Source organism: Pelecanus crispus, chromosome 1 (genome assembly GCF_030463565.1).
Source record: "Pelecanus crispus isolate bPelCri1 chromosome 1, bPelCri1.pri, whole genome shotgun sequence".
NCBI classification, from domain to species: domain Eukaryota; kingdom Metazoa; phylum Chordata; class Aves; order Pelecaniformes; family Pelecanidae; genus Pelecanus; species Pelecanus crispus.
This window is the reverse complement of record NC_134643.1, coordinates 100,314,231-100,339,530: the sequence shown is the minus strand read 5'-3', so window position 1 is coordinate 100,339,530 and position 25,300 is coordinate 100,314,231. Positions and strand designations below refer to the sequence as shown.

At 42.1% G+C, this 25,300-nt stretch overlaps 1 protein-coding gene across 1 annotated transcript in view; it reads left to right on the top strand.

Annotated features, from left to right (window-relative positions):
* The window catches only part of IMPG2 (interphotoreceptor matrix proteoglycan 2), a 64,784-nt gene that overhangs the window by 31,936 nt on the left and 7,548 nt on the right, over window positions 1-25,300 (top strand). The window contains exons 6-14 of the mRNA XM_075709178.1: window positions 6,108-6,185; window positions 6,409-6,461; window positions 6,928-7,019; window positions 9,940-10,101; window positions 13,029-13,087; window positions 16,584-16,828; window positions 17,453-17,535; window positions 21,385-21,709; window positions 23,391-25,141. Coding sequence (XP_075565293.1) covers window positions 6,108-6,185; window positions 6,409-6,461; window positions 6,928-7,019; window positions 9,940-10,101; window positions 13,029-13,087; window positions 16,584-16,828; window positions 17,453-17,535; window positions 21,385-21,709; window positions 23,391-25,141 — 2,848 coding nt within the window. The remainder of the gene's footprint in view (window positions 1-6,107; window positions 6,186-6,408; window positions 6,462-6,927; window positions 7,020-9,939; window positions 10,102-13,028; window positions 13,088-16,583; window positions 16,829-17,452; window positions 17,536-21,384; window positions 21,710-23,390; window positions 25,142-25,300) is intronic.

Here is a 25,300-nt window from a genome sequence, read left to right as displayed (position 1 = left end):
CTGTGGAGGTAATTGGTTAAGCAATCTTCCTGTCTTTATCTCAGCCCACGAACTTTTAAATCTTATTTTCTCCCCTGTCTCATTGAGAAGGAAGAGCGAGAGAGTGGCTGGGTGGGCATTTGGCCTTTAGCCAAGGCTAACCCACCACAAAACTGAGTCCGCAATTCAGTTGGTCAGATAGCCTTTTAGGTCTTTTCGAGATGCCCTAAGTTACAGTACACATCTGCAGAAGGCTGACAGGTATGATGTGGGATCTGTGGGCGACCAGTGCCTTTTGGAGCAGCAGCTGGAGGTCAGGAGTGCCTGGAGGCCCCTCGAAGTATAGCGGGCACTGACCTGTGAGCAGCTGGATCAAATCCTGCGAGTCTCAGGTTGAGCTCAGAGCCCAGATTATTCTACCAAAGCAAATCACGTTTCTTGCTGTCCCCCTCTCAAGAAAAGGGGGTTGATACAAGGCTTAGCTATTGTTTATGTACGGGTTTGAGGACTTCAGCTGAAGAGAAGGTTACAAATCCTGTAGCAGGGTTGTTTCACAGCACATTACTTTGCTTTTTTTGCGTTTTTTATTCTGACCTTAGCTACACTAAACAGTTTGTAATAAGTAAAATCCCAGATTGTTTCACCTCTCCTGAAAAGTAGAATCATAGTTGCTTCTGAACATACCATCATTAAATGTGTCATAGTTGTAGGAGACTCACTCCCTCCTGAGGGGAACAGAGGGTCCAATATGCCGGGTGGACCCTCCTCATAGGGAAGTCTGCTGCCTGCCAGGAGCCCGGGTCAGAGATATCACCAGGAGACTTCCCAGCCTGGTATGGCCCTCAGACTACTACCCCTTACTGCTCTTCCACGTGGGTGGTGATGAAGTTGCAGTGCACAGCCCAAGGGTGACTAAAAGAGACTTCAGGGCCTTGGGACAGTTAGTGAGGGAACTGGGGGCACAGGTTATCTCTTCCTCCCTCCTTCCAGTTGTGGGAGGTGACATTGGAAGGAACAGGCGGATCCAATTTCTTAATACATGGCTCCGTGGCTGGTGCCACCATCACAACTTTGGGTTTTTTGACAATGGGATGGCCTACATGGCACCAGGCTTGCTGGCATCAAATGGGAGCCACCTTTCTCAAAGGGGAAAGAAGGTCTTTGCTCAGGAGCTTGCAGGGCTCATTGACAGGGCTTTAAACTAGATATGAAGTGGCAGGGGGAACATACCAGGCTTGCCTGTGACAAGCTGTGGGATGGTATGCAATGGTTAGAGGGACGGGGTGCTACTGTGAGCCCTCAACCTGTTGCCCAGAGGCATGATGGGGATGCTGCAGCACAGTTGAAGTTTTGCGGAGATGAGCTGGGGGCTCCTGAGATAGTTAGAGCTCACAAGGAAACCTTCATGAAACACCCGAAGAGAAACAAGGGATGTTCCACTAAGAAGGTGACACGGCCAAGAGCCCAGATGAAATGCCTCTACATGAATGCACACAGCATGGGGAGGAGGAGTTGGAAGCTGCTGTGCTACTAGACGGCTACAACCTGATTGCCATAACCGAAACTTGGTGGGACGAATCCCACAACTGGAATGTGGCTGTCAATGGCTACAGGCTGTTCAGAAGGGACAGGCGAGGAAGGAGGGGCAGAGGTGTTGCCCTCTATGTAAAGAAATCAATACAGTGTGAAGAGCTGTCCCTGAAGAAATAGCCATGAGCAGGTCGAAAGCTTATGGGTAAGAATTGGAGACAGAGGCAACAAAGGGAACTTTGTGGTTGGTGTCTACTGCAGGCCGCCTGATCAAGGGGAGACTGCTGACGAAGCCTTCTTCCTCCAGCTCTGGGAGGCTTCACACTTGCAGACTCTCGTCCTGCTGGGGGACTTCAACCACCCCGACATTTGCTGGAAAAGCAACACGGTGAGCTGTAGGCAATCCAGGAGATTCCTGGAATGCATAGATGACAACTTCCTAAGCCAGGTAATAGACACCCCTACCCGAGGGGGTACTGGATACTACATGATACTGGACCTGATGGTCACCAATGCAAGTGAGCTCATTGGTGATGTCAAGACTAGAGGCAGCCTGGGCTGCAGTGATCATGCTTTGGTGGAGTTCACACTCCTGAGGGACATGGAAAAAGCGAGGAGTACAGTCAGATTTTAGAAAAGCAAACTTCCAGCTCTTCAAAGAGTTAGTCAGAAGGACCCCCTGGGAGACGGTCCTCAGGGACAGGGGAACGGAACAAAGTTGGCAGATCTTTAAGGACACCTTCCATAGAGCACAAGAGCTCTCAGTCCCCAAGTGTAAGAAATTGGGCAAGGAAAGGAGGAGACCAGCATGGTTGAGTCAAGACCTGCTGGTCAAACTGAAGAGTAAGAGGGAACTGCACAGGCAGTGGAAGCAGGGACAGGTGTCCTGGGAGGAGTACAGGGAAACTGCCCGGTTGTGTAGGGAGGGGGCCAGGAAGGCCAAGGTGAGGATGGAGCTGAATTTGGCAAGGGATGTAAAGAATAACAAGAAGGGCTTCTACAGGTATGTCAGCCACAAAAGGAAGGTTAAAGAAAGTGTACCCCCCCGATGAACAAGAATGGTGACCTTGTATCAACGGACGAGGAGAAGGCTGAGGTACTCAACAACTTCTTTGCCTCGGTCTTCACCAGCAACCTCTCTCCTCACCCCTCCCGAATCGATGGACCAAAAGATGGGGAGCAGGGGGGTAAAGCCCCTCCCACTGTAAGGGAAGATCAGGTTCGAGACCACCTGAGGAACCTCAATGTACACAGGTCTGTGGGACCCGATGAGATGCATCCCAGAGTCCTGAAGGAATTGGCTGATGTAGTTGCCAAGCCACTCTTCATGGTATTTGAAAAGTCATGGCAGTCAGGTGAAGTCCCTGCTGACTGGAAGAAGGGGAATGTTGTGCCCATTTTTAAAAAGGGAAGAAAGGAGGACCCTGGGAACTACTGACCTGTCAGCCTCACCTCTGTGCCTGGGAAGATCATGGAACAGATCCTCCTAGAAGCTATGCTCAAGCACATGGAGGACAGGGAGGTGATTCAAGACAGCCAGCACAGATTCACCAAGGGCAAGTCCTGCCTGACCAACCTAGTGGCTTTCTATGAAGGAGTGACTGCATCAGTGGACAAGGGAAAAGCAATGGATGTCATCTACTTGGACTTCTGTAAAGCCTTCAACACAGTCCCCCACAACATCCTTCTCTCTAAATTACAAAGATACGGGTTTGATGGGTGGACTGTTTGGTGGATAAGGAATTGGCTGGATGGTCGCATCCAGAGGGTCGTGGTCAATAGCTCGATGTCCACATGGAGACCGGTGACAAGTGGAGTCCCTCAGGGGTCCATACTGAGACCAGTGCTGTTTAACATCTTCATCAATGACACAGACAGTGGGATCAAGCGCACCCTCAGCAAGTTTGCAGATGACGCCAAGCTGAGTGGTGCAGTTGACACACCAGAAGGATGAGATGTCATCCAGAGGGACCTGGACAAGCTGGAGAGGTGGGCCTGTGTGAACCTCATGATGTTCAACAAGGCCAAGTGCAAGGTCCTGCACCTGGGACAGGGCAACCCCCGATATCAATACAGGCTGGGGGATGAAGGGATTGAGAGCAGCCCTGCCGAGAAGGACTTGGGGGTACTGGTGGATGAAAAGCTGGACATGAGCCAGCAATGTGCACTTGCAGCCCAGAAAGCCAACCGAATCCTGGGCTGCATCAAAAGCAGCGTGGCCAGCAGGTCAAGGGAGGTGATTCTGCCCCTCTGCTCTGCTGTGGTGAGACCTCCCCTGGAGTACTGAGTCCAGCTCTGGGGCCCTCAGCACAAGACGGACATGGACCTGTTGGAGTGGGTCCAGAGGAGGGCCACAAAAATGATCTGAGGGCTGGAGCACCTTTCCCATGAAGAAAGGCTGAGAGAGTTGGGGTTGTTCAGCCTGGAGAGGAGAAGGCTGCAAGGAGACCTTATTGCAGCCTTTCAGTACTTAAAGGGGGCCTATAGGAAAGATGGGAACAATCTTTTTAGCAAGGTCTGTTGTGACAGGACAAGGAATAATGGATTTAAACTAAAGAAGAATAGATTTAGACTAGACATAAGAAAGAAATTTTTTATAATGAGGGTGGTGAAGCACTGGAACAGGTTGCCCAGAGAGGTAGTGGAGGCCCCATCCCTAGAAACATTCAAGGTCAGGTTGGATGGGGCTCTGAGCAACCTGATGTAGTTAAAGCTGTCCCTGCTCACTGCAGGGGGGTTGGGCTAGATGACCTCTAAAGGTCCCTTCCAACCCAAAGCATTCTATGATTCTATGAATATGATGCACTAAAATGCTTTATTTACTGGTGAGACTCTGGTACAGATGTAATCTAATGCCTATTGAAATTGGTAAGAGTAATGCATCCTTGGAGTTAGGTGAATTTAATTGGAAAATATTTCATCTGACCAATTAATAATTTAGCAATAGTTTTTATTTCAGTTCTAAGATGATAAACAAGTAAGGAAACTAAATCCCTCCAAAATATAACCAGCATTCTTAAGAAAATCTCAATCCTTTTTATGTGGGATTTGGGGCTGGAGGGGGTGTTTAGCAGAAAGAAGTTGATGTTTTTTGAACGAGTTACTTGTGACTCTTTATATGTGTGATGGCAATGGCAGAGAGGATAAGAGAGGATATCTTGTCTAAATTATACTTGGTAGTAAAATTTGGCTTTCCAGTCTTGGAAATCATTCCAAGATTTACTGAGGTTTTCAAAGAATTGTTAGAACGTTACCTTGCTCTGTGTTGGCTGAAAACAGGTAGCAGTGTCCACGAGATGGAAGCAGACACAAATAACTGTATATTTCAAAGCTTGCATATAGCTCATCGGCTTTAGTTGTTCAGGAAAATACGTCAAAGTTGTCTTTAAACTCTTGAGCAAGTATTTTCTGCTTTGTTCATCTGGAGATTATTTTATTTTTCGTTAAAATTTTGTAATTGTTATGTAGATCTCACCCTGTCAGTTTAACATTCCCTGAACTTACTATACTTTAATCATTATGCGCAGAACTAGCTTTAGCCTGTGCCTCCTGAGAAAGGGTGGGGAGAAGATTCTTGGCTTAGATAGAAAATTAATCAGAGTTGTCTTCAGGTCTGTTTATTGGCAAGTGTTACGTGTCTGTGAGAGGCAGGGGGAGAAACAGAGTTTGAGATGTTAACTCGGTGAAACTATCATGTGTTTGATCATATGCTTGTGCCCCGGTGTCTTTAGTATGTAACTTTGGGTCTGGTTGTCTGGCTGGTGCTGGAAGCCTTTGATTGATTTCTGGAGTGATACAGACACTGATTATATGTCCTGAAGGAGGCAAAATATCCATCAACTTTGACTGGAGTTTTGATTGAGGACAGACTGCAAGACCAGTAATCTAGTATGTTAATCAAAAATCAGACCTGGCAAGGCTAGGAAGCGTGGCTCACATAGTATCAGCACTTGCATATATTACAGTGAAGACTCCTTCCTGCACTGCTTATTTTATGGCACACGTATGACCACCAGTAAAAAAGTAGTTCCTTTAGAAGTGAGAGAAATATCTCAATGCAATGAACTTCAATAATTTTCTGAAGTCCAGTTTCTTTCCAGCACTTAAACTTCCAATCTTACAGATTGGGCTGTATATATTAAAAATATGACAAACCTGAAAAATAATTTTTAATTCATTCAGGAAAGACTTGTTTCTGTCAGAGCGTGTCTCCCACTCTTGGTAACTTGACAGTGGCTCAGGGCTTACAGAAATGGCCCCAAGGAGCTTGGGTTTACTGTAAGAGCCATGTAGTTTTTCTTCAGGGTGACAGTCTTCATCTGATTTTTATCTGAAATGTTTTTCTTTTTCATATCCTGCCTAGAGTTATTTTGTGTGTGTATAAATGCAATAATTGGATTTGGAAACTGACGCCTTTTGAAATTTCCAAATAAGCAGGGTAAAAGTCATGATGAGAAGAACCCATCTTCTTGCAGTGATTTCAGTACAGTTATGATGTTTAGTGTACTGGCGAGTATTTTAAAAACGGAGTGTTTTATAGAATATTACAGGTTATCTTTGTGTTTTACCTCGGGTCTTTGCATTTGCTTCCTTTACAGAACCACTAGAAGGCAAAATAAATTTTTCAGGGGGGCTCCAAGTCAGGTGGAATATAACGATGTTAGCAGCCCAGAGAGGTACATGATGTGTTGTGTGATGCAAGTGAACCCATATCTAAGTTGCAAAAGATAACTGAAATATTGCAAAGCCTAATTTTTACAATGTTATCAGCAAAGTAGTACCGTGACAAATCTCTTCTGCAAACATGTTTTTTGCTGCAGCAGAATCACAGATAAATCAAAAACTAGTAAGTCGATCTCACCATGTCCAACTTCAATTTCTGATCTTGCTTTTATTTAGCAGTAGTGGGACTCCAACTCCAGCTTCGGATGCTGATGTTACCACATTGAGAGGTCAGTTTTCATCTAATTCTTGTCAAGGCTGATTCTGAATTACTAGAAAACTGAGAAATTCAATGGTGTTTGGATTTCAAAAAGAGGTGTGAATTTTTCCATCTCCAAATCATGCTGTTTGTGATCTGGAGATCATGTTATATGCTGGCATTATTTTGTTATTATATGAATCACAAAAATCCTACTCGGTATATTAGTTCTGTGCACCTTTTACTGCACTTAACTAAATGTTCCCCAAAATACATCTGCTTAGACAGAACATTGGCATTTTGTTCTGATTAGCGTATTTGATACTTTTCCTCAGGCTCTTCAGGTGTTTCCTGTGTTGTTTCTGTCATGATGATGGGAACAGGAATCAAATTTTACTCTTGGCTTATGCTTGCTGAACTGCTCCTGTGTGTATCTACATGTACATGGGTGTAAAAAAACACCCAAGCAAAATAATACTGCTCTCTTTCAAACTCAGATGCAGCTGCCAATGTTCCTCCCCCTCATGAGATCTCCGTTGAGAGTCCTGCGGGTGGTACCATCCACGAGATCAAAGATGCAGACACTACTGTGAGTGGGTTTTTTCATTTAGTTCAGCATTCTGTTGCCTTTCCTAAATAATATTGTTTGTGGTCATTTGCATTTCATAGTACTTAAAGGTGTTGTTATCATAGTGTGTTAACACAAATTAAGATTTCATAAAAACAGGGCATGAACTTTAGAAAGTTTTAAAATAATTTCCTAGGTAGGTATTTTTTCATTTGCAGAGGCTTTGCAATGCCGCTTCCCCCACAGTGAGAGAGAATGGATCCATTGAGCTGTCAGGTGAGGATTTTGCTAGTGACACAGGACTAGACAGGGAATGCCTAGGGCTCTTGAAAGCTCCAAGAATGTGGAGCATTATTATTCCTATGGAAACACAATACACCTTAAATTGCTCTAGTAATGTTTCAAGGGTCCATGTGGTAATTGGCAAGGGCAGCAGAGAGGTGACCTGGATAGCCTTGAAGATTCCTTCTGATTCTCTGCTCCTTTTCCTCTGCTGACATAGATGAACTTATATTTATCATCTTACTGTCAGCCTTACCTTGATATCAAAACAAAACTCCTGACTCAGAGAAGTCTCCATCAAGTACTTAAAACTGTAAAAGTGAGCCGGCTTTCAGAAGTACTGACCACCACATAGGTCCCAGGGAAGGATTTGCTCCCAGGAAGCAGCTCCTCTGGATTAAAATTTAAGCCCAAACTTTAGATTCCAACTGCAGTATTCATTGGCCTACATGACTGAAGAAAATTTTGCAAACCAGTGGTATGAATCAGCTGGCTTTCATTTTCTTATACATGTGAAACTCTCACTGGATTTACTGAGAAGCTTGCAAAGTTGCACGCGCTGCATATAAGTAGAAGCTGATTTATGGTACTGGGTTTAACTGTGCACTGTTCTGTTCTGTAACCTAGTATGGCCATGAAACAAAGCTGGTCCAAACTGTACTTTCTTCTAGAGCTTTCAGGGCTGACTGGAGCTCTGGTATTGCGCTTCCAAGAATAAATACTGAATATGAAACAGGCAGACAGCTTCTGACTCAAGTCCAGGGTCTGACTTTATATTATATACCAAGAACACTTGTGGTTTGGTCCCATGTACACCATTATTCTTTTTTGAAACAGAACTGCCTGAAGTATTTCTGCCTGAGCAGAGAATAGGACCACTCAGTAAATCAGAAAGAAACCAGAATTAGATTGTTGCTGCTACAGTGTTTTCACTCTATACAGTTACATCACACCTCATCATTGCTTTGTGCAGCCAAAATGCATTGCAGATTACAAGACCAAGAGCGAGCAAAGCTCATCTTCTGCATTCGTATGTTGACTGTACTTTTGGTTTTGGGGGACTGATAAATGATTGAAACTACATGGAGTTGCAAACAGCCATATAGTAGCAGCACATATATGCCTGCTAAGTATGTATCTCTCAAATGCTAGCTAGCTTTGTGTAGTGTACCAGTCATTCTGGTCCTTAACAAAGTTATCCAGTCAAAAAGGGATGGAGAGAGGCAGAGAATTTAACTAAAAATTTTTACAGGGTCCCTAAACAATGTAAGAGTTGCTCACTGGTGGCAGCTAAGCTTTCTGGAGAAAAGCTTTTCCATTTCCTGCACCATACATAACACAGGCTGCAGTTTTGCTGGAAAGGTCTGTTTTGTTGGCGCTCTTTTTTCCTTTTTAACGGGGAAAAAACAACTGCATGTAAATGGCCAAAAACATTTGGATATTTGGCTAAAGTTAACTTAAGCCAGCCTTCCCTCCTCTCCCCCACAAATCCCATGGTTTTTTTTAGAACGAAACCATGAAACAAGATCTGGTTTTTCTCATGTCTTTCAGTATACCACAAGGAACAGTATACTGGTTGTGAAATACGAAGGAACGAAGCAGAAAGTGTTCTTCCTGTGTTGCTCAGTCAATCAAATTAGATTAAAATTTGGAATTCACTGCTGCCTGTTGCAGCCATGATAGCTACACTGCTGCAGGGTTCCTTGGGCAACTGCAGACCTATCGGTTGAAGCCCACCACTTTAGCTTGGCCCAGGCCCCCACAGATCTCCCAATGCCCATTGTATATTGGGGGGCATCCTTCACTTACTGAGGCTGAACAACACACAGGGTGTTGTTCTGAATTTAGAACTTGGCAAAGGTAACTCGTCTTCCAGGTGGAATACTAAGTAGGAGCCTTGTGATAAATGGGTAAATTTGGGGTAAATCAGCCTATTGCTGACTGGGCTCATGTGAGCTGTTGATGTATCCATAGTTGCACTTTAAATTGCCTCATGAACATCCCACACAGCTAGGTTTCTGTTTGTAGCTGAGGTCAACTAGATAGACTTGCACTACAGTAAAGATGTGCAAATGGAAAATAGAATTACCTGCCATACAAGAATTCTTAAAAAAAATGTCTTGCTTAGTAGACTGCCTTGTTTGTTGCCGCCTCTGTCCCTGAGGCTTCATGAGCATGCCGTTATAGTGCAAGGCAAAGAGGCATGCTGATGGATCAAGTGAGCATGCTGTGCTTTGGACTGCAGTTTGCACATATCATTAAGTCTGTCCGTGACCATCAGTGTGGCCCACCCGTGGTGTCCTGAAGTTGTTCCTGTCCCCACAGCACTTATGGAGAGGGCTCAGGTTTTCTGCTCCATCACGAGCCAGAGAAACCTCCAGGCCTGCAGCGGCTGGAGAAGTTCCTGGCCCACATAAGAAGGATGTTTGGACCTAAGCTTAGGAGTGTAGTGTGCCGTTGACAGATGGCAGACCATATGTACATATATATATATATATCTGGGGATGATTTTTACATGGAGTAAATCCAAGATAGGTAGGAATCTGGTCTATGGTGAGTAACGAGGATTTATTTCTTGGGAAAAAAACAAAGGGCAAAACAACAACAAAAAAAGGCATTAAATCACCTCTTGTTTTCTCCCTTCTTCCTTCCCTTCCAGATCAATAATGAGATAAAGAAGCAGGATGAAAAGCTAGTGAGACCTGTAACTGAGCAGATGATTGAATTCAGCATTTTGATTGTTGGTGAAAAGTACAGTGAGGAGCTGAATGACCCAGCTGCTGTGAAGCGTCAACTGCTCTCTGAACAATTCATTTCTCAGGTGATTACCTTCCCTCACTTCCTTTTTCTTTTCGCTGGCTTTGCAAAGCAATAGTAGCATGTAGCACGTGTGTTAGGACTGCCTTTTTCTCATGGGCTCTGCAGAACCAGCTTAGGCTTTTGTTGCCTCAGGCAGGCTGGAAAATATTCACCCAATATGAGAATACTGTGTTTTGTCTGACATGCTGCCCCTTTGAAGTAGGGGTGCGCCATACGTTGTGTGTAGCATATCAGTTGCCAAAGACTGATTACTCTAGTTTTCTTCTTGTGTTTCTCATGAAATAGCCTGCTATCGATTTTGCAGGCAAGAGAGGTAGAAGTATGCTTTTGGGAGTATCAGAAAATTATGCAGAACCCCTGAACAGGGACATACTGTAACCGGGACCTTTCTGAGGGACTGCTCTCTCTCTCTCTCTGCCCCCCACCCCCCCTTCCTGGTTTCATTAATTTGTTTTGCCTCATGTTAGCCAAAGAAACTAAGCCAGATGTTATTAATAAATGAAAAACATTTACACTTATTTTAGTCCTTTTAAAGACCTATTTCTACCAGGGCTAACTTTGGCCTTACCATCCTTTCAGAATTTTTCAGTACCTCTCCCTGTCAGTGTTACTGCAGTAGAGCTTTTAAGCTCACAGAAGTGATAAGATTCTTGTTTGCCTCTTGATGCAACTTCATTAGTTCTTGAAGTTTTAGGACTTGAAAATCGTAAATTTTAAAGATACATTTAACATCTCTCTAGTGACCAGTCTGCGTAGAGTTTATTTCAGCTCTTTCTAATCTCATTGTCCAGTTTGAATTGTTCCGTAATGTAGTTTGAAACTGGGGAGTGAAAAAGATTCTAGCAAACCAGCCTGCCTACACTCTCAAATGTCAGGACATGAATCAGCTGCAGTTCAGAGCCATCAACCTGTGCTGAGGCAGTGCTGGAAGGCAGCTCGAGTAATTGAGATATAGCACAGCATTAATGTGGAGTGCAGGCAGAAGGCGTACAAGTCCATCAGATCTGCCTATCTGGGCATGCTCTGGGTCTCCTACAGAAGCTGAGGACTGAAATGGGATTTAGGTTATCTTAATGATTACACGGTGTCCAGATTTTGGACTGTAGAGAAACTCTGGCATCAGTCTAGAGAATCTGTCTATACAGAGCAGGTGACAGGTGGGGAAATCGGAAGAAGTCGCAAGCAGCAGAACTCATTCATCATTTCTGCTCAGGAGTGGCATTTTGAATGAATTGTGATGCACTGCAGTGAGATACTCCTTGAAATCTAGGCTGCCAAGACTACTCTTGCTCCTCATTTATGCCCAGGATCGGCAGTGCATGTGAGCACATTTTAAAACCCTCCAGCCACAGAAGAGTTTGTAAACGCATGCTTAAAGCCCATTGGAGTCAGTGGAAATGAACCATGGTTTAGACTGTTAGGCACCTACTTCAAAGAAAAAATATGTATGTGCATATACACATAAATATGTACATATACACACAGATGCGTGATTTATTAAGACATGATTTCAAGTTAATTTAATTTTAATTAAAATTTAACGTTTTAATTTGTATGCTACAAAGTTACTGGCCCATCAATATATAAATGCATATTTAACATACGATCATACTGCTGTCTCCTAACTTTCCCCTCCCTATTGTTTCCATTTTTTTTTTATTTTGTTTATAATGATGGCAATTTTATTACCACCATTTTCTTGGGACAGAGAGTTTGTCTTTCTCTTGGGAGAGGCATCTAGGATGCCATACAGCAGCACACCATGCGGCTTATCTCTTCTCTACCTTTGCTTCCTTCTTAGTCCCATTTAGTTGGGGTTCTCTGTTGAATCCCTTTTACTGGGGCTAACCCTGTGCCAGATCCTGGGCCAGATGGGAAAGAGATCTACTCTTCACTGCAGCCAAAAAGCGTCACCAGAACTGTCACAAGTTGCTAGCGTAGGCTAGACATCTTAATTTTCCTAGTTGTGTGGCCAAGTAGCAATGCCATAGTGTGTGTGTGGAAGAAAAGTCAGATGGGACAGAGTCCACCTGGCACATGGATGTTCCACCCCTTTGATCCCTTGCCTGGTTTTCTCTGTGCTTGGATAAAGAAGCTCTTGAAAAAAAGAAAGTCGGCAGCACTTCGATTGTTTAAGTCTCACCAGAGACAGTTTAAAAATAGGGAGATTGGGGAGGGGAAGAAGAATTTGAGGAGTGAAAAATAATCCTCAACTGGCAAGGCTCTTTTGGGAGGGCGAAAAACCAACCCCAAACCGGCATCAACCTGCAATATCCTATTTCCTGTTTTTGTCTTGTGTAATACAGTTGAGTGTTGAATTAGGCCTGGATGTGCTACCATTTTGCTGCCCCCAGTTGTCTTTTTTGAGTAGCACTGCCAGTCACTCCTGAGCCCTTTGTATGTTTAGGGCAGCAGAGATGAGCCATGTTTTGCACTATGCAATACATTAGTGCCTCCTTGAGGTCCCTGTTCCTATGGGGGGCCACTGCTCCTCTTGTTTAAGTTGCTAAGGTCCAAAGCATTTTCCTGAATTCTTTTTAATCCAGAGAAGTTTGGGAGGTAATGGAAACCTTCTGGGCAGAGGAGGACTTGTGCTGCATAAATAAGAGAAAGAATGTAGGCTGCTATGGGCAGTGCAGATCTCTGCAGAGGTTGTTTGAATTTCCCCCCCTTTGAATATTTCTATGCAGTTCTTGGGGAATGCTGGATGTTGTTCTTCATACTTTTTCTTTTCCTTTTCTAATAATGAAACAATGTCACCAAAACTCTTCTTCCATAAAGACAGAGAATATTTAACTCTTTTTCTCCTATGAGACGTAACAGCTCAGATACATTTTTAGGAAATGTTGAAAACACTTCATGATTTTTCACTAAATGAGTAGGGTGGAGGAAATCTGTGTTAATTTTTTTGTTTTCCCCTCAAAATAGATCAAAAGTGTATTTGAAGGACTACCTGGATACAAAAGCATCCATGTCCTGGATTACAGGTAAAAAGATACTGATTCATATGTGGTGATTGAAAATGATCATGTATGATGGTGCTATGTGCTAGCACCACGCTTGGAAGAATGTCGGGCATGTGTGCGGGAGTTCCTAGGATGTGTTAACCAAAGGACAAGTGCTTTCATGTTGGTACCTCTAGTAGAGAGGTTGAAATAGAAATACAGAACTGTATGTAAATGTAATCATGTCTTTTTTGCTCCTGGCATCCACCAGAGGATCTCACATGATAGGCTTGCCGTGACTTTAAGACAAGGCATTCTTGTTCAAGATTCCACCCTAAAATTAAAAGAGATCTTTTCTGATTTAAAATTAGTATCTGGTACCTCTTCAATACTGTTGACATGTCCTAGTATTAAACAAGGAAGAACACAGAAACCTTTTTAGAAAAATGTGGTGTACTTAAATTATTTTTTTTCAACTCTTAATGTTAATATGGGATGACTCTAAAAGGTTGGTGTTTGAGATACGTAAAGGTCTTTCTCCCTTTGGTCAAAGCAAAGGTGGGTGAATAGTTTGATAAATGATATGCAATGTTTTAATTCTCTTTCTTCTTAAAAATATTTTTTTTTAAAGACTAATTTCCTCAAATCAATTCATGCTTTGGAATGATATTTTAAGTTAATTTGGCAAAAAAGGGAATCCTGCGTCAAACATCTGATGTCTGAGTTTTGGGGTACATGGATCACAAATTATGATTTTTCTTGAATGGACTGAATATAACTTTCAGAATCTAGTGAAATTGTTAATGAGTTAATCTAAATTGTGTTTTCTTTAAGACTTTGTAAGCTGTGTTTCTTAGAATTTATTGGCTAGAATATTATAGCTAGAATACATGCAGGTAACAAAGCAGCTATAGTGAGAAAGGTTTTATGGTTGGAACCCTGGACTGCATTCTGTTTCTAGCCTGGGAGGTAGCAAAACCTTCCGTCTCGGTATCTGCAGTCTAATACATTTGCAAGCTCTTGATTCATTTGAGAAGACAAATAAAAGGTTGATATTTCTGGCAAAGTACCAGAGCTCTGTGCTCTGCTATGCGTGACAAAAAAAGTGTTTGTAAACTAACCCTCTAGGTAGAATTAGTGAGCCTTGATTTTGTTGGTACTGACAGCAATTTAACTGCATTATTTGGAACAAGATGATTTGGCTCTGCTCTGCTGATTCCTTGTGATCAATAGGAAATATCTCAGTTCAGTAAAAGCAGAACGGTTCGTTATGTAGCAGAGTAACTATGCAATTTATAACCATTTGGCTCTATGCTTTTTCAAATTTGTGTGCCCTGTAGAATACCAAAGCAAATTTATTAAAAGATGGAAGACTTAAAGGAAATTATAACATTGATTTAACAGGTGTTGCTATTGTGTTTTGTTTTGTTTCTATATTCAGCTCTCCTAAGGAGGACAGGTAAAGACAACTTTTTAATATATATTGTCATAATACAGATGGAGAAACACATTTAGCTGGAGGACACTCTTTTGGGGATTTGTAGTTTTGGCTCCAGAGCAAGACAGTTATCCAGCATAAGTATTATGTGAGGGAGTTGTACCAGAAACTGCAAGTAACTGCTCTGTTTTGATTACGGATAAACCTAATTTGCTTATTTAAGTCCTAATCATAAAAAACTACTTGGGGAAAGTCTTGGGGAAAGCTACTGGGCTAACTTGTGTAGAGGATTCTCTTTTATGAAGAAAACAAAATTCCTTAACGATGACTCAAGGTCTTTATACTTTGCAGCAAAGTCTTGAATAGATAGGGGATGATTATTATTATAGAAATTAAAGTAGGTAAGAAAGCCATAGTTCTCCAGCAAAGGCAGTTGGCTTAGCTACTTCAAGGCCCCAGAGGTGCTGCCTGTCTTAGCAGTAGTTTTGCAGACATCTCTTAGCAGAAGATGGGATCACTCTGGACTTTTTCTTGTTAGACATATGCAGGTTAAGCATCCAAAATTTTCCTCCTTTGGTATTTTAAGAATTTCACAAGACAGAAAATGAACCGCAGCCTTTAACTTACTAGATTGCATTATTTTCTTCTGTGTATTTCTCAGTAAAGGCGTAACCAGTTTCCACAAATAGTTTTACAGAGAATTAACATTTTAATTTTAGAAGGAAGGTTAGAAAACACAAATCTCTTCAGAAACAATAGTGACTTAAAGCCATCCTCGACTACTCTGCACTTCGGCAGGCTAAGATGCATGCAACTATTCACAATGGTTATGTTCCAAACACCAGATGTTTTAGCCCTTTCCAGACAGATGATGGTGTCGTAGTCATTAGTTAGGAATTATTAATGGCAACTGACAGCACAGTTGTATTAAATCTAAATGTTACTTTTGAGGAGCATACTGTATTCCTTCTTTGCTGTGGCTTTTCACTACTGCTGTCTTTTTTTATTTCCTTGGCTGACAGTCAGTGCCCATGGTGAGCCTATGGTGGGCTCATTTCAATGATAGAGCCAGCAGCAAAACTCCAGCAGGCTCCTGGTTTTAGTCAGTGTGTTTGCTTTATGTCTTTGTTGTATCTGGCGCTGTGGCTTTAGAGACTTCTCTGAACAGAGCCGTTACTTTAGCAATCCAGTCCAGCTGCGTGGAGTGAGGAAAACCTGTCTTTGGAACACATTTTTCTAACACTTCATAGATTACTTAATTTTCTTGCCTGTGCCCTGTGTACAGCTATATGTTATATTATATGTTATATTTTCTGAAGCTCCCTTGTGCTTATGCCCAGTGTATGGTAAATCTGATTGCTACCTACGCTGTCATGTGGGAAAGGACATGCAGACATATTCAGGAAAAGAAAATGAAGAAAATGGAGGAGAGTTAATATGTAAAAAGCTAAGCTGTACACAGATGCAAAATTTTTTTTAAAGAATAAATAAGTTTAATAAGATAATCAGTTTTTAAAGAATAAATAAATAAGTCTAGAAAAATGTTCCCAATTATAAGCTGTATTAAATAGCATTTTATTGCTATTAAAGACATTATTTCAAGCAGATTGACACTGCACAGTGACAGTGATCAGGGCTCCCTTTTGCTACTGCGTATTGCTACTATATACAGCCTGTTTTTTCCAGGCTGTTTTCGTACCTCAGAGCCATTCCCATCATTGGCATGATCTTAAAATCATCACTCGTGCTGCTGTGTGCTGGTGGCCCCACTAATAACGCTGGCAGAAAGCCAACATTTTGGTCTGCTTGTGGTCTGTCTACCATTCACAAGTAGAAATACAGGGCTGGGACCAGACCACATGTCAGGTTCTGGTAGCCTTTTCCTTGAGAACTTTGCAGTGGTGGAAAGCACAGGCAGGCAGACACAAGTGTGAAAGGAAGTAAATGTTTTTTATCTAGAATCTTTTAAAGCAATATATTTTTATATTAAAAAAGGGTATTGACACAGGTTCTTGGGGGGAAAAATATCATAGTGTTTGCTATATGTTGGAAAACCTTGCATCTCTCATCTGTCTTCTCTTTCTCTTTGTACAACTGAAGTGGGGTGGAAGTTCGCTATGCTGTTACCTTTGATGGAAAAGCCATCAGCAATGACACCTGGGACCTGATTAACCTTCATTCCAACAAGGTGGAGGACAACTTCTTTATGGGCATAGAAGATAATCCAACAGTTGTGTACACCATCAGTGATTTCCGAGATTATATTGCTGAAATCCTCCAGAAAAATGCCTTGCTTGAAAACACTTCGTTGTCTTTAGACCCTAACTCTCTTCAACTTACTAACGGTGGGTATTAATTATTACACATCAGTGCACCACGCATCTAAAGTTTTATAAAACAAAACTCAGAGATGAGTGAATTATTCAGCTGCCCTCGGAATAATTAAAAAGAAACAAAACCAACTGTGTTGTAGCTTGTTTTGCTCTGATCTTAACTAGGTCAAGTCATTAGCAGTAGTATCTGAGTCTTAATCCTTTAGATCAGCCTCTTTTCTCCTTTGACACCGAGGTTTGTTGTATGCAGTTTTAGTAATACTTCCAGCAGTTAACAGGAATAGAAGGGGAAGCGTGGTTCACATGATGCATGTTGCACCAAGATGACCTTCAGCTTAGTAGCTCAGTGTTGGCCTTGAGCAGCACAAAGGAAATACCTGGTTTATTGTTGAATGTTCAACGATCCTGCTAGAGGTGGCGGAGGAGTGCTGTCCACCCCTCTGTTCTCATCTTTCCTCTGTACTTGCTGTCAGGGATGTGGGGGCATTTCCAGAAACACAGTCCCTCTGGCAAACTTTTTGAAAGGATTTTACTCACAAATCTGAGCTGAGGGAGGGGTTTTCAGTTGATCTTCCAAAACAGCTTCCTCGCACTGCTACTGCAGCATTTAGATCCCAAGTCTTTCTATTTCCACAGTGAAAGAAATCCTACACCCTACACCAGAAGACCCATCCTGGATTACTGAGAATCCAGTTGTGCTGGAGCGCCCAGAGTTTGATGTGAGTATGGTTCTGAGCCTTTGGACACATTTGAACAACTTAACTCAGTAAGGTGTAATTACAGCCAGCACCCAGAGCTTCTCTATCCTGTTGTTCATGCAGAGTAGTAATGAAAGCACACCGTATACTGGAGTAAAAACTCTGGTGAAATCTCTCATCTGATAATTTTATATCTGTTGCACAACAGTTTTCTGTGATGATCTTATATTACATGACAGTACTGTGTTCCTGGCTGTCCAGCCAGGTCTTGCTTCTTAGGCTTCCTTTGTCTGTTTTTTCATAATGTTTAGACTGTAAATTGCTCTAAAGACATGATTCTTTTCACATACTACCTTTCTTTGGAAAGCGAGAAATAGATGTAAGCACTAAAACTGGCTGCTAGAAGAGATAAAATGGTAAGTTTCATACACTCCTTTTGTTATTGTATTGCTTTCATTGAAAGTTCTCAGTTCAGTTTTAAAATGATGTCCATCCCCTTAATGCCAGCAAAGGAAACAGAAAAATAATAGGTGGTTGTTTCTTTTTTTTCTCTTGAAATTGTAATTATCTCCTCTGATTACCTCGGGAACAAGCCAGGACAGAGACTGAAGTTCCCTGTTGGACAGGAGACTTAGTATCCCTGACCATGTCTGTACAATGCAATGGGGCTTTAAGCAGAGATACCAAGTTAGGTGCCAGCGATGCCGAGATGGAGATAATTAGTTCTGCCGACAGCTGGAATTTCTGAATGGTGGAGCATTGTCTGGGCTTAGGGATTTACCCAGTACGTTTCTGCTCTGCACTCTGTTGTGCAACACAGATGTGCCTTCCAAGAAGAAATGAGCTCAGTTCATGCAACAAAATCCAGTTCCACCTATGTTTGATGGTAGGTTTTCACTAAGTTCATTTTGAGATAATGTTGTGAACACAGACACACTTAATTTCAGGCCATCTTCTAAAATCTTTATGGAAGCAAAATTTGCAGTCACTTCACAGTCAATTCACAGATTATATGTTTCAATAACAAAAATTCTTGTTATAATGGTCACAGGTATAATATCCTTAATGTCATGCTAGTTTTCCCTGAGTTTTAAAAACTAATCATTGATGTCTAAAACGCAAATTCATATGGATTTGCCATAAATGGCTTAAACATGGTGTGAATAAACATGAATTTAAGTTAACTTTCAGGAAAGGCCTTTCTCTTTACTAGAGCTATCTAACTACATCAAAATGTTACAGATGTTTATTTTAGTAAGACAAATAATTCTGCCATCTTTGCATTCTGTCTGTGGATACTCTGACAGATATGCAAGCAAGAAGGTTTTGGAGTAGAGGTAGCTTTGCAATAATAAATTTTAAACCAGTTTATAGGAAATAATATGTACAAGAAAATTTTCTGGAAGTTACATTTTTCTAATCATGGACTATGAATAATGATGTCCTCTATGTCGTCAGTCAAAAACTCTGATTTTGCAAAAGAGATTGAGTATACTCAAAAAACAGCTGTGTACAATCTGCAGTACACAGATAATTTGGGAATTAACTTCAGATAAATTTAAGAAAATCATAAACATGCTTAAGCAGTAAACAAGGCTGAAATGATTAGTCAGTTATTTCCACAGAAGTCAAACCTTTATGGTTCAAGTAGATACTGTTAAGCAGAACTGTTATCTATGAAAAAGAGATTTGCTATTATTTTTCTTAGCTGATTTGAGAATAAGTTGGATTTGTATTATCATACATACTCATGATATGCTGTGGAACTGTCATGACTTCACCATCTAATTGCTAGCAGATGGTACCAAGTAATCATTAATTATTTTCTTTGAGTTTTACAGCGCTCTCAAAAAGTGAAGAAAAAATCAAGTCTAGTTTTTTTAATCTGTATTTTCTTGTTATTTCTCTTGAGTTGTAACAGGTAGATTGCTCTGGCTTGCTGAATACAATGCCTTCCTGGCAGCAGAAAATGGAAAATCAGGGAGGGGGTTCCGTGTTTGCAGTCATCTGTCATATTTGTAAGCCTTTCAAAAGACATTAGCGAAAACCAGAACTTGCCAATATGATATTAAACTTGTTAATATAATATATTGCACTGTAACAAGAATCTTTGAATAATGTTAGTTGTCATAGGAACATCTATCCACATTCAAATAAATGATGAAGTGCAATCCCTGGCAACTAAATGCTCACATAAAAAAACAAATGTATTGAGAAGCTATTGCTGGTAGTCCCTGTTAATTCTTTATGGAATATATATATGTAATTTGTTTCTAATCTTGCACAGTAACTTTTTTTACAGCTTTATTTATAGTGGTCAGTTTTGCCAAAAAAGATAATTGCTGGAGCACATGTCTATATGGTATACCTACTTTTCAATTGATTGGTACCATATAAATTAAAATATGTGAGGAGACTGTGGTGGCATAACAGCTGGCTATAAAAATATGATCAATACAGGTAGACAAATAATTAGATAAAAATACCTTAACTGGCTTGTTTCCAAAGCATTCAAATGCAGTTTGAATGAAGTTGAAAATTTAATTCACCCACATTTCAACCAGGACTAAAATTTCAAATTGAAACTTATTTGGAGTCTTCCTGTTATTCATGCTGGTCAAGTAAAAGAAAGTGAGTAGACAGGAATGGTGAGCTACAGAAATGGTAAATCAGTAATTTGTTTTGAGCTGTAATACATATTACAGAAACCTGTGTCCACTGCCCAATTAACTTTATTAGTCACCATCAGCAATTGGTTAGTTCTTAGTAAATTGCTGTTTCTTGAAATTGTTTGTCAGTTTTTCATACCGCAAGGGTGTTCTTGGTCCGTATCAGACTATTGTATAGCTTTGCTATGTGGGCAGGTATCCATGTGAAGCACTAATTCCTGAGTTTTAGGCAGTCAGCTTGCTTTTGTAGCCTTGATCAAATAACTTAATGCCTTCATTGATTTTTCCTAGTCTAATTCCCTCATGAGACACTGTGGTAGTAGATTAATATTCAGAGATGAAATGTGCTAAGTATTCTAACTGTAAACCAAATAATGATTGGGGTATGGAGTAGTAAGTAAACGGTGTGGAAATTGGAGATTTAAAAACAAATTATTTTTTCGCATTTCAAACAATTCACAAATTCATTGTGCATACGCTTTGTTGTTCATCATTACTGCTGATAGGGCTTTTTTTCTGCACAGGCATCTTGGCTTTGAGACTAAAGTTACTCCAGGCTCTAAATGCTCCTCTTTACGTTACGGTCTTTGTTTTCTGCCTGGGTTCTCATACCCACATACTGAAAGATAGCAATAAATGACCACAGGGAATGAATACATTCACGTTCAGTTTCTAAACTGTTTTATGCATCACAGTAACTAATAATATTATAATTACTGTGTTGATTATGTAGCTGGCGAATAATAGCTGCTAAGACCTCTTCATGCCTTAGGAAGGCAGGCAGTACCGTGCACATTTATCCTCAATTTAATTAGAAACTGACAGATCCATTTTTTCAGTCAAGAAAAGGAAAGGAGATGGGGTGGGTATAGATGGTAAATCTCTTAATACCATAACTGAAGCTGCACTCCAAACAATCTGAATGGCTTCTGTCCCTTTTTAGTGGACATGACTGGACATGAAATGTATGTCACAAGGATGTGCATTTTACATGTACATTGCACATGATTAGCAAAGGGAATATATATTTGCCAGTCCTCCCAGTCTGGCCCCTCCTGCTGTGCATTACTTTCTCACAGAGGCAGTAGTACCAGGTTTTGCTGTTGGCTGCTGCTAACACCCTTTATGCGTTCAGCCCAATGCGGACAGCCAGTGCTTCCCCTGTAATAGTGGAAATATTAATAGTGGGTTTATGTTCCAGGACAGCACCTTTTTAGCTGAACGGCCTTCAGCAGATGAATCAACTGTCAGCAATACCTTGCCCTTTGATTTCACCAAACCAGATTCCACTTCAGATAGTGAACAGCCCAATGACAACGAAATCCGGCCAAGACCAGAAAATCTGGACCTTGAGGCCAGTTTGGCACCTGAAGCTCCGCTCTCCTCAGAGGCTGACGTCACTTCTTTGCCTGATGGGCTTAATTTAGAGGATGGGAATCTGACTCCTCATTTGGTCACTACACCAGCGTTAAGGCATGATTCCGTGGACTTTCTGGAATGGCTTTCAGTCCCCAATTCTTTAGATGGTAAGTCAATGCCATTGACTGAAGCTTAAATTTGGATGCTGGTGCTCCCTGATACTCACCAAAGGTATAGTTCACTAAAATGACTTCTCAGAAAGGTCTAAAAAATTGGTTATCTTTTTCTGATAGTTTTTACCTTTCCTGTGTGCATGTATCCAAGACCAGTATGCTAAGTTAAAATGTTTGTAACAGCTAATGATGCCTGTTTATCCCTTCAGGAAATGGTATGCACATGATACTTGTTTAATTGCACAGAAGTATTTTCATATAAGGCATGTTTAGGTGATGCCATGCAGAGATAACTGATCTCTGAAGCAGACTGACTAGCCTAAGGACATGCCACACAGTTACTGCTTTGCTTGCTCTGCAGTCTTGACTTGGCCCATAGAATATCCAAATGAAAGGTGGAGATGTCAACAGGGGTCCTTCTGACTTCGGCATACAAAGGCCAGGATATATCATGGGGAAACATGCTGAACACAGATCTACAGACAATAAAATGAATGGAATTTGACACTTTTTGTCATCAAAAACAACTCCCACAGCATTCTCCTGGAGACACTGTATGCTCATGGCTTGGACGGGCGTACTCTTTGCTGGGAACAAACTGGCTGGCTGGCTGAGCCCAAAGAGTTGTGGTGAATGGAGTTAAATCCAGTTGGTGGCCGGTCACAAGTGGTGTTCTCCAGGGCTCAGTATTGGGGCCAGTTCTGTTTAATCTCTTTATCAATGATCTGGACAAGGGGATTGAGTGCACCCTCAGTAAGTTTGCAGCCGACACCAAGTTGGGCTGGAGTGTTGATCCACTTGAGGGTAGGAAGGCTCTACAGAGGGACCTGGACAGGCTGACCGATGGGCTGAGGCCAACTGTATGAGTTTAACAAGGCCAAGTGCCGGGTCCTGCACTTGGGTCACAACAACCCCATGCAATGCTACAGGCTTGGGGAAGAGTGGCTGGGAAGCTGCCCAGCAGAAAAGGACCTGGGGATGTTGGTCAACAGCCGGCTGAATATGAGCCAGCAGTGTGCCCAGGTGGCCAAGAAGGCCAACAGCATCCTGGCTTGCATCATGAATAGTGTGGCCAGCAGGAGCAGGGAAATGATTGTGCCCCTGTACTCGGCACTGGTGCGGCTGCACCTGGAATACTGTGTCCAGTTTTGGGCCCCTCAGTACAAGAAAGACATTGAGGTGCTGGAGTGCGTCCAAAGAAGGGCAACAAGGCTGGTGAAGGGTCTGGAGCACAGGCCTTATGAGGAGCGGCTGAGGGAACTGGGGTTGTTTAGTCGGGAGAAGAGGAGGCTGAGGGGAGACCTTATCGCTCTCTACAACTACCTGAAGGGAGGTTGTAGTGAGGTGGGTGTTGGTCTCTTCTCCCATGTAGTTAGCGATAGGACGAGAGGAAATGGGCTTAAGCTGTGCCAGGGGAGGTTTAGGTTGGAAATTAGGAAAAATTTCTTTATGGAAAGGGTAGTCAAGAATTGGAAGAGGCTGCCCAGAGAGGTGGTGGAGTCGTCATCCCTGGAGGTATTTAAGAGACATGTAAATGTGGTGCTTAGGAACGTGGGTTAGTGGTGGATTTGGCAGTGTTAGGTTTACAGTTGGACTTGATGATCTTAAACGTCTTTTGTCTTTTCCAACCTAAATGATTCAATGATTCTAATTGGAAATTTATTTTTATTTTTAGCGTTTGAAGATAGCGGACTATCTGAAGACCTTCTTTTGCCTTCAAGTCGTCCTCCTTACCTCGTGCCTGAAGAACCTCCCTCTACGGATGATTATACAGTTCCTCTGCTTTCTGCACCGACAGTGGCCTCTTCATCAGTCACAGAGACTGATTTTAAAGAAACAGTATCTGCTGAGAAGGAAGAAGTAACTCAGGGTAGTCCTGCAGACAGTAACAATGCAGACTCGGTGTTGCATGAGTCTGTGGAAGAAACTCATTTTCCCTTAGAAGTACACCCTATGGAAGATGAAACTGATATATATCTTGGAGATAGAGTTATATATGATGATGGGTCTGGTTCTGCTTTTGATGGTTCAGGAAAAGAAATGGAATCGAATATTTGGCCTTGGGAAGAAGCAACACTGGAACCAGTTTTCTACCCTGGTCCTGATAGCTGGCTTGAAGATGACAATGAGTCTTTGTTAATCACAACTGGGGATATTCCAGAAGGCATGATCTTAGACTATATTCTTAACTCTGGGAATAAATTAGATGATGATCCTTCCAAAGATGAGAATGAAGGTATGGCCAAGACAAAAGAAGATTTCCTCGATGAGTCTGAAATATTTGTCTTTCCAGAGACTACAACTCAGCAGGTACCTCTGTTACAGACAGATGAGCCATCATCTGTGGAACCATCTACACAGACAGAAACATCGGGCGTGTATGATTCTTCTTTTGTTAAACCATCCTTGGTTTTGGAGCCTTCAGTGGACCATTCCTTTGTAGACACACCAACTGGAGAGTCCCCTGTCTCACCGCAAAATACAGGTCTGTCTGTGGAAGATAGTCTCCTTGCATCTACAGGGACCATCAGAATGGAGCAACCTGAAGAGTCCAGTGTAGGTCAGAACATCATTTCTGAAGCAGTTGAACACCAAAATGAAGACAGGACAATGGTAGAAGAACTATTCACAGTGGGGCAGTCAGATGTAACTGAAGCTGCTACAATAGGCCACTTGGACACAAGCTCTACAGAAACTGTTCTGACTGCAGATCCTTACACAGCAAACCCTGATGCTTCCGCAGAAGAGGAGCAAACCCTAGATTCATCATTGGCAGGCCAAGACACTACTGGATCAGCAGTGAAGAAGCCAGCTGATGTTTGGCCTACTGACAGAGCACTGGAAAACGCATTAGATCTGACAGTGCAATCAGCAGTGCTGACTGCCACTCAACTTACAACTGCAGTTCCCTCTGTAGCTGATCAGACCACTGTTCCAGAGGACTTCACTGGACAGGGCGGTACAGACCACGACACGCGTGTTTCCATGAGCTTCAGCACTGTTACGAACTCTTACGTAATGGTGAGTGTAACAGCGAGCACTGTTGAGCTTCCGTCCCGTCTCCCTCCTGCGGGATCCATGGCGTCATCATCTGTGGCTACAACAAAGCTGGGAGATGAAGCGACGAGAGTCCTGGATGTTTCAGTGGACCTGGATCGTGTGAGCACTGTCCACTTTTCTCCTGAGCTGACTGAGGAGGGAAGGAGCATGACTGAAAGTCACGTGGAGCTAACAACCCATGTCCAGTCCACACAGATGGCCAGTGTGGCTTGGGCCACACATGAAAATCGCAATAGCACTCCTGTCCCGTCGCGAGCTCTAGTCGTATTTTTCAGTCTTCGGGTTACCAACATGATGTTTTCAGAGGACCTGTTTAATAAAAATTCCCCTGAATACAAAGCGCTGGAGCAGCGATTCTTGGAACTAGTAAGAATCACTTCTGTGCTAAATGTCCATTAGCAGATAGACAAAAATTGTTGGTAAATAATAGTTTGTTGACTTTCTTTTGCAGAGAACAACGCAAGACTGGTGTTTATAGATATTATGTGTGTCCTTCCATGGGAAAAATCTGTGTGGAAATGGGGG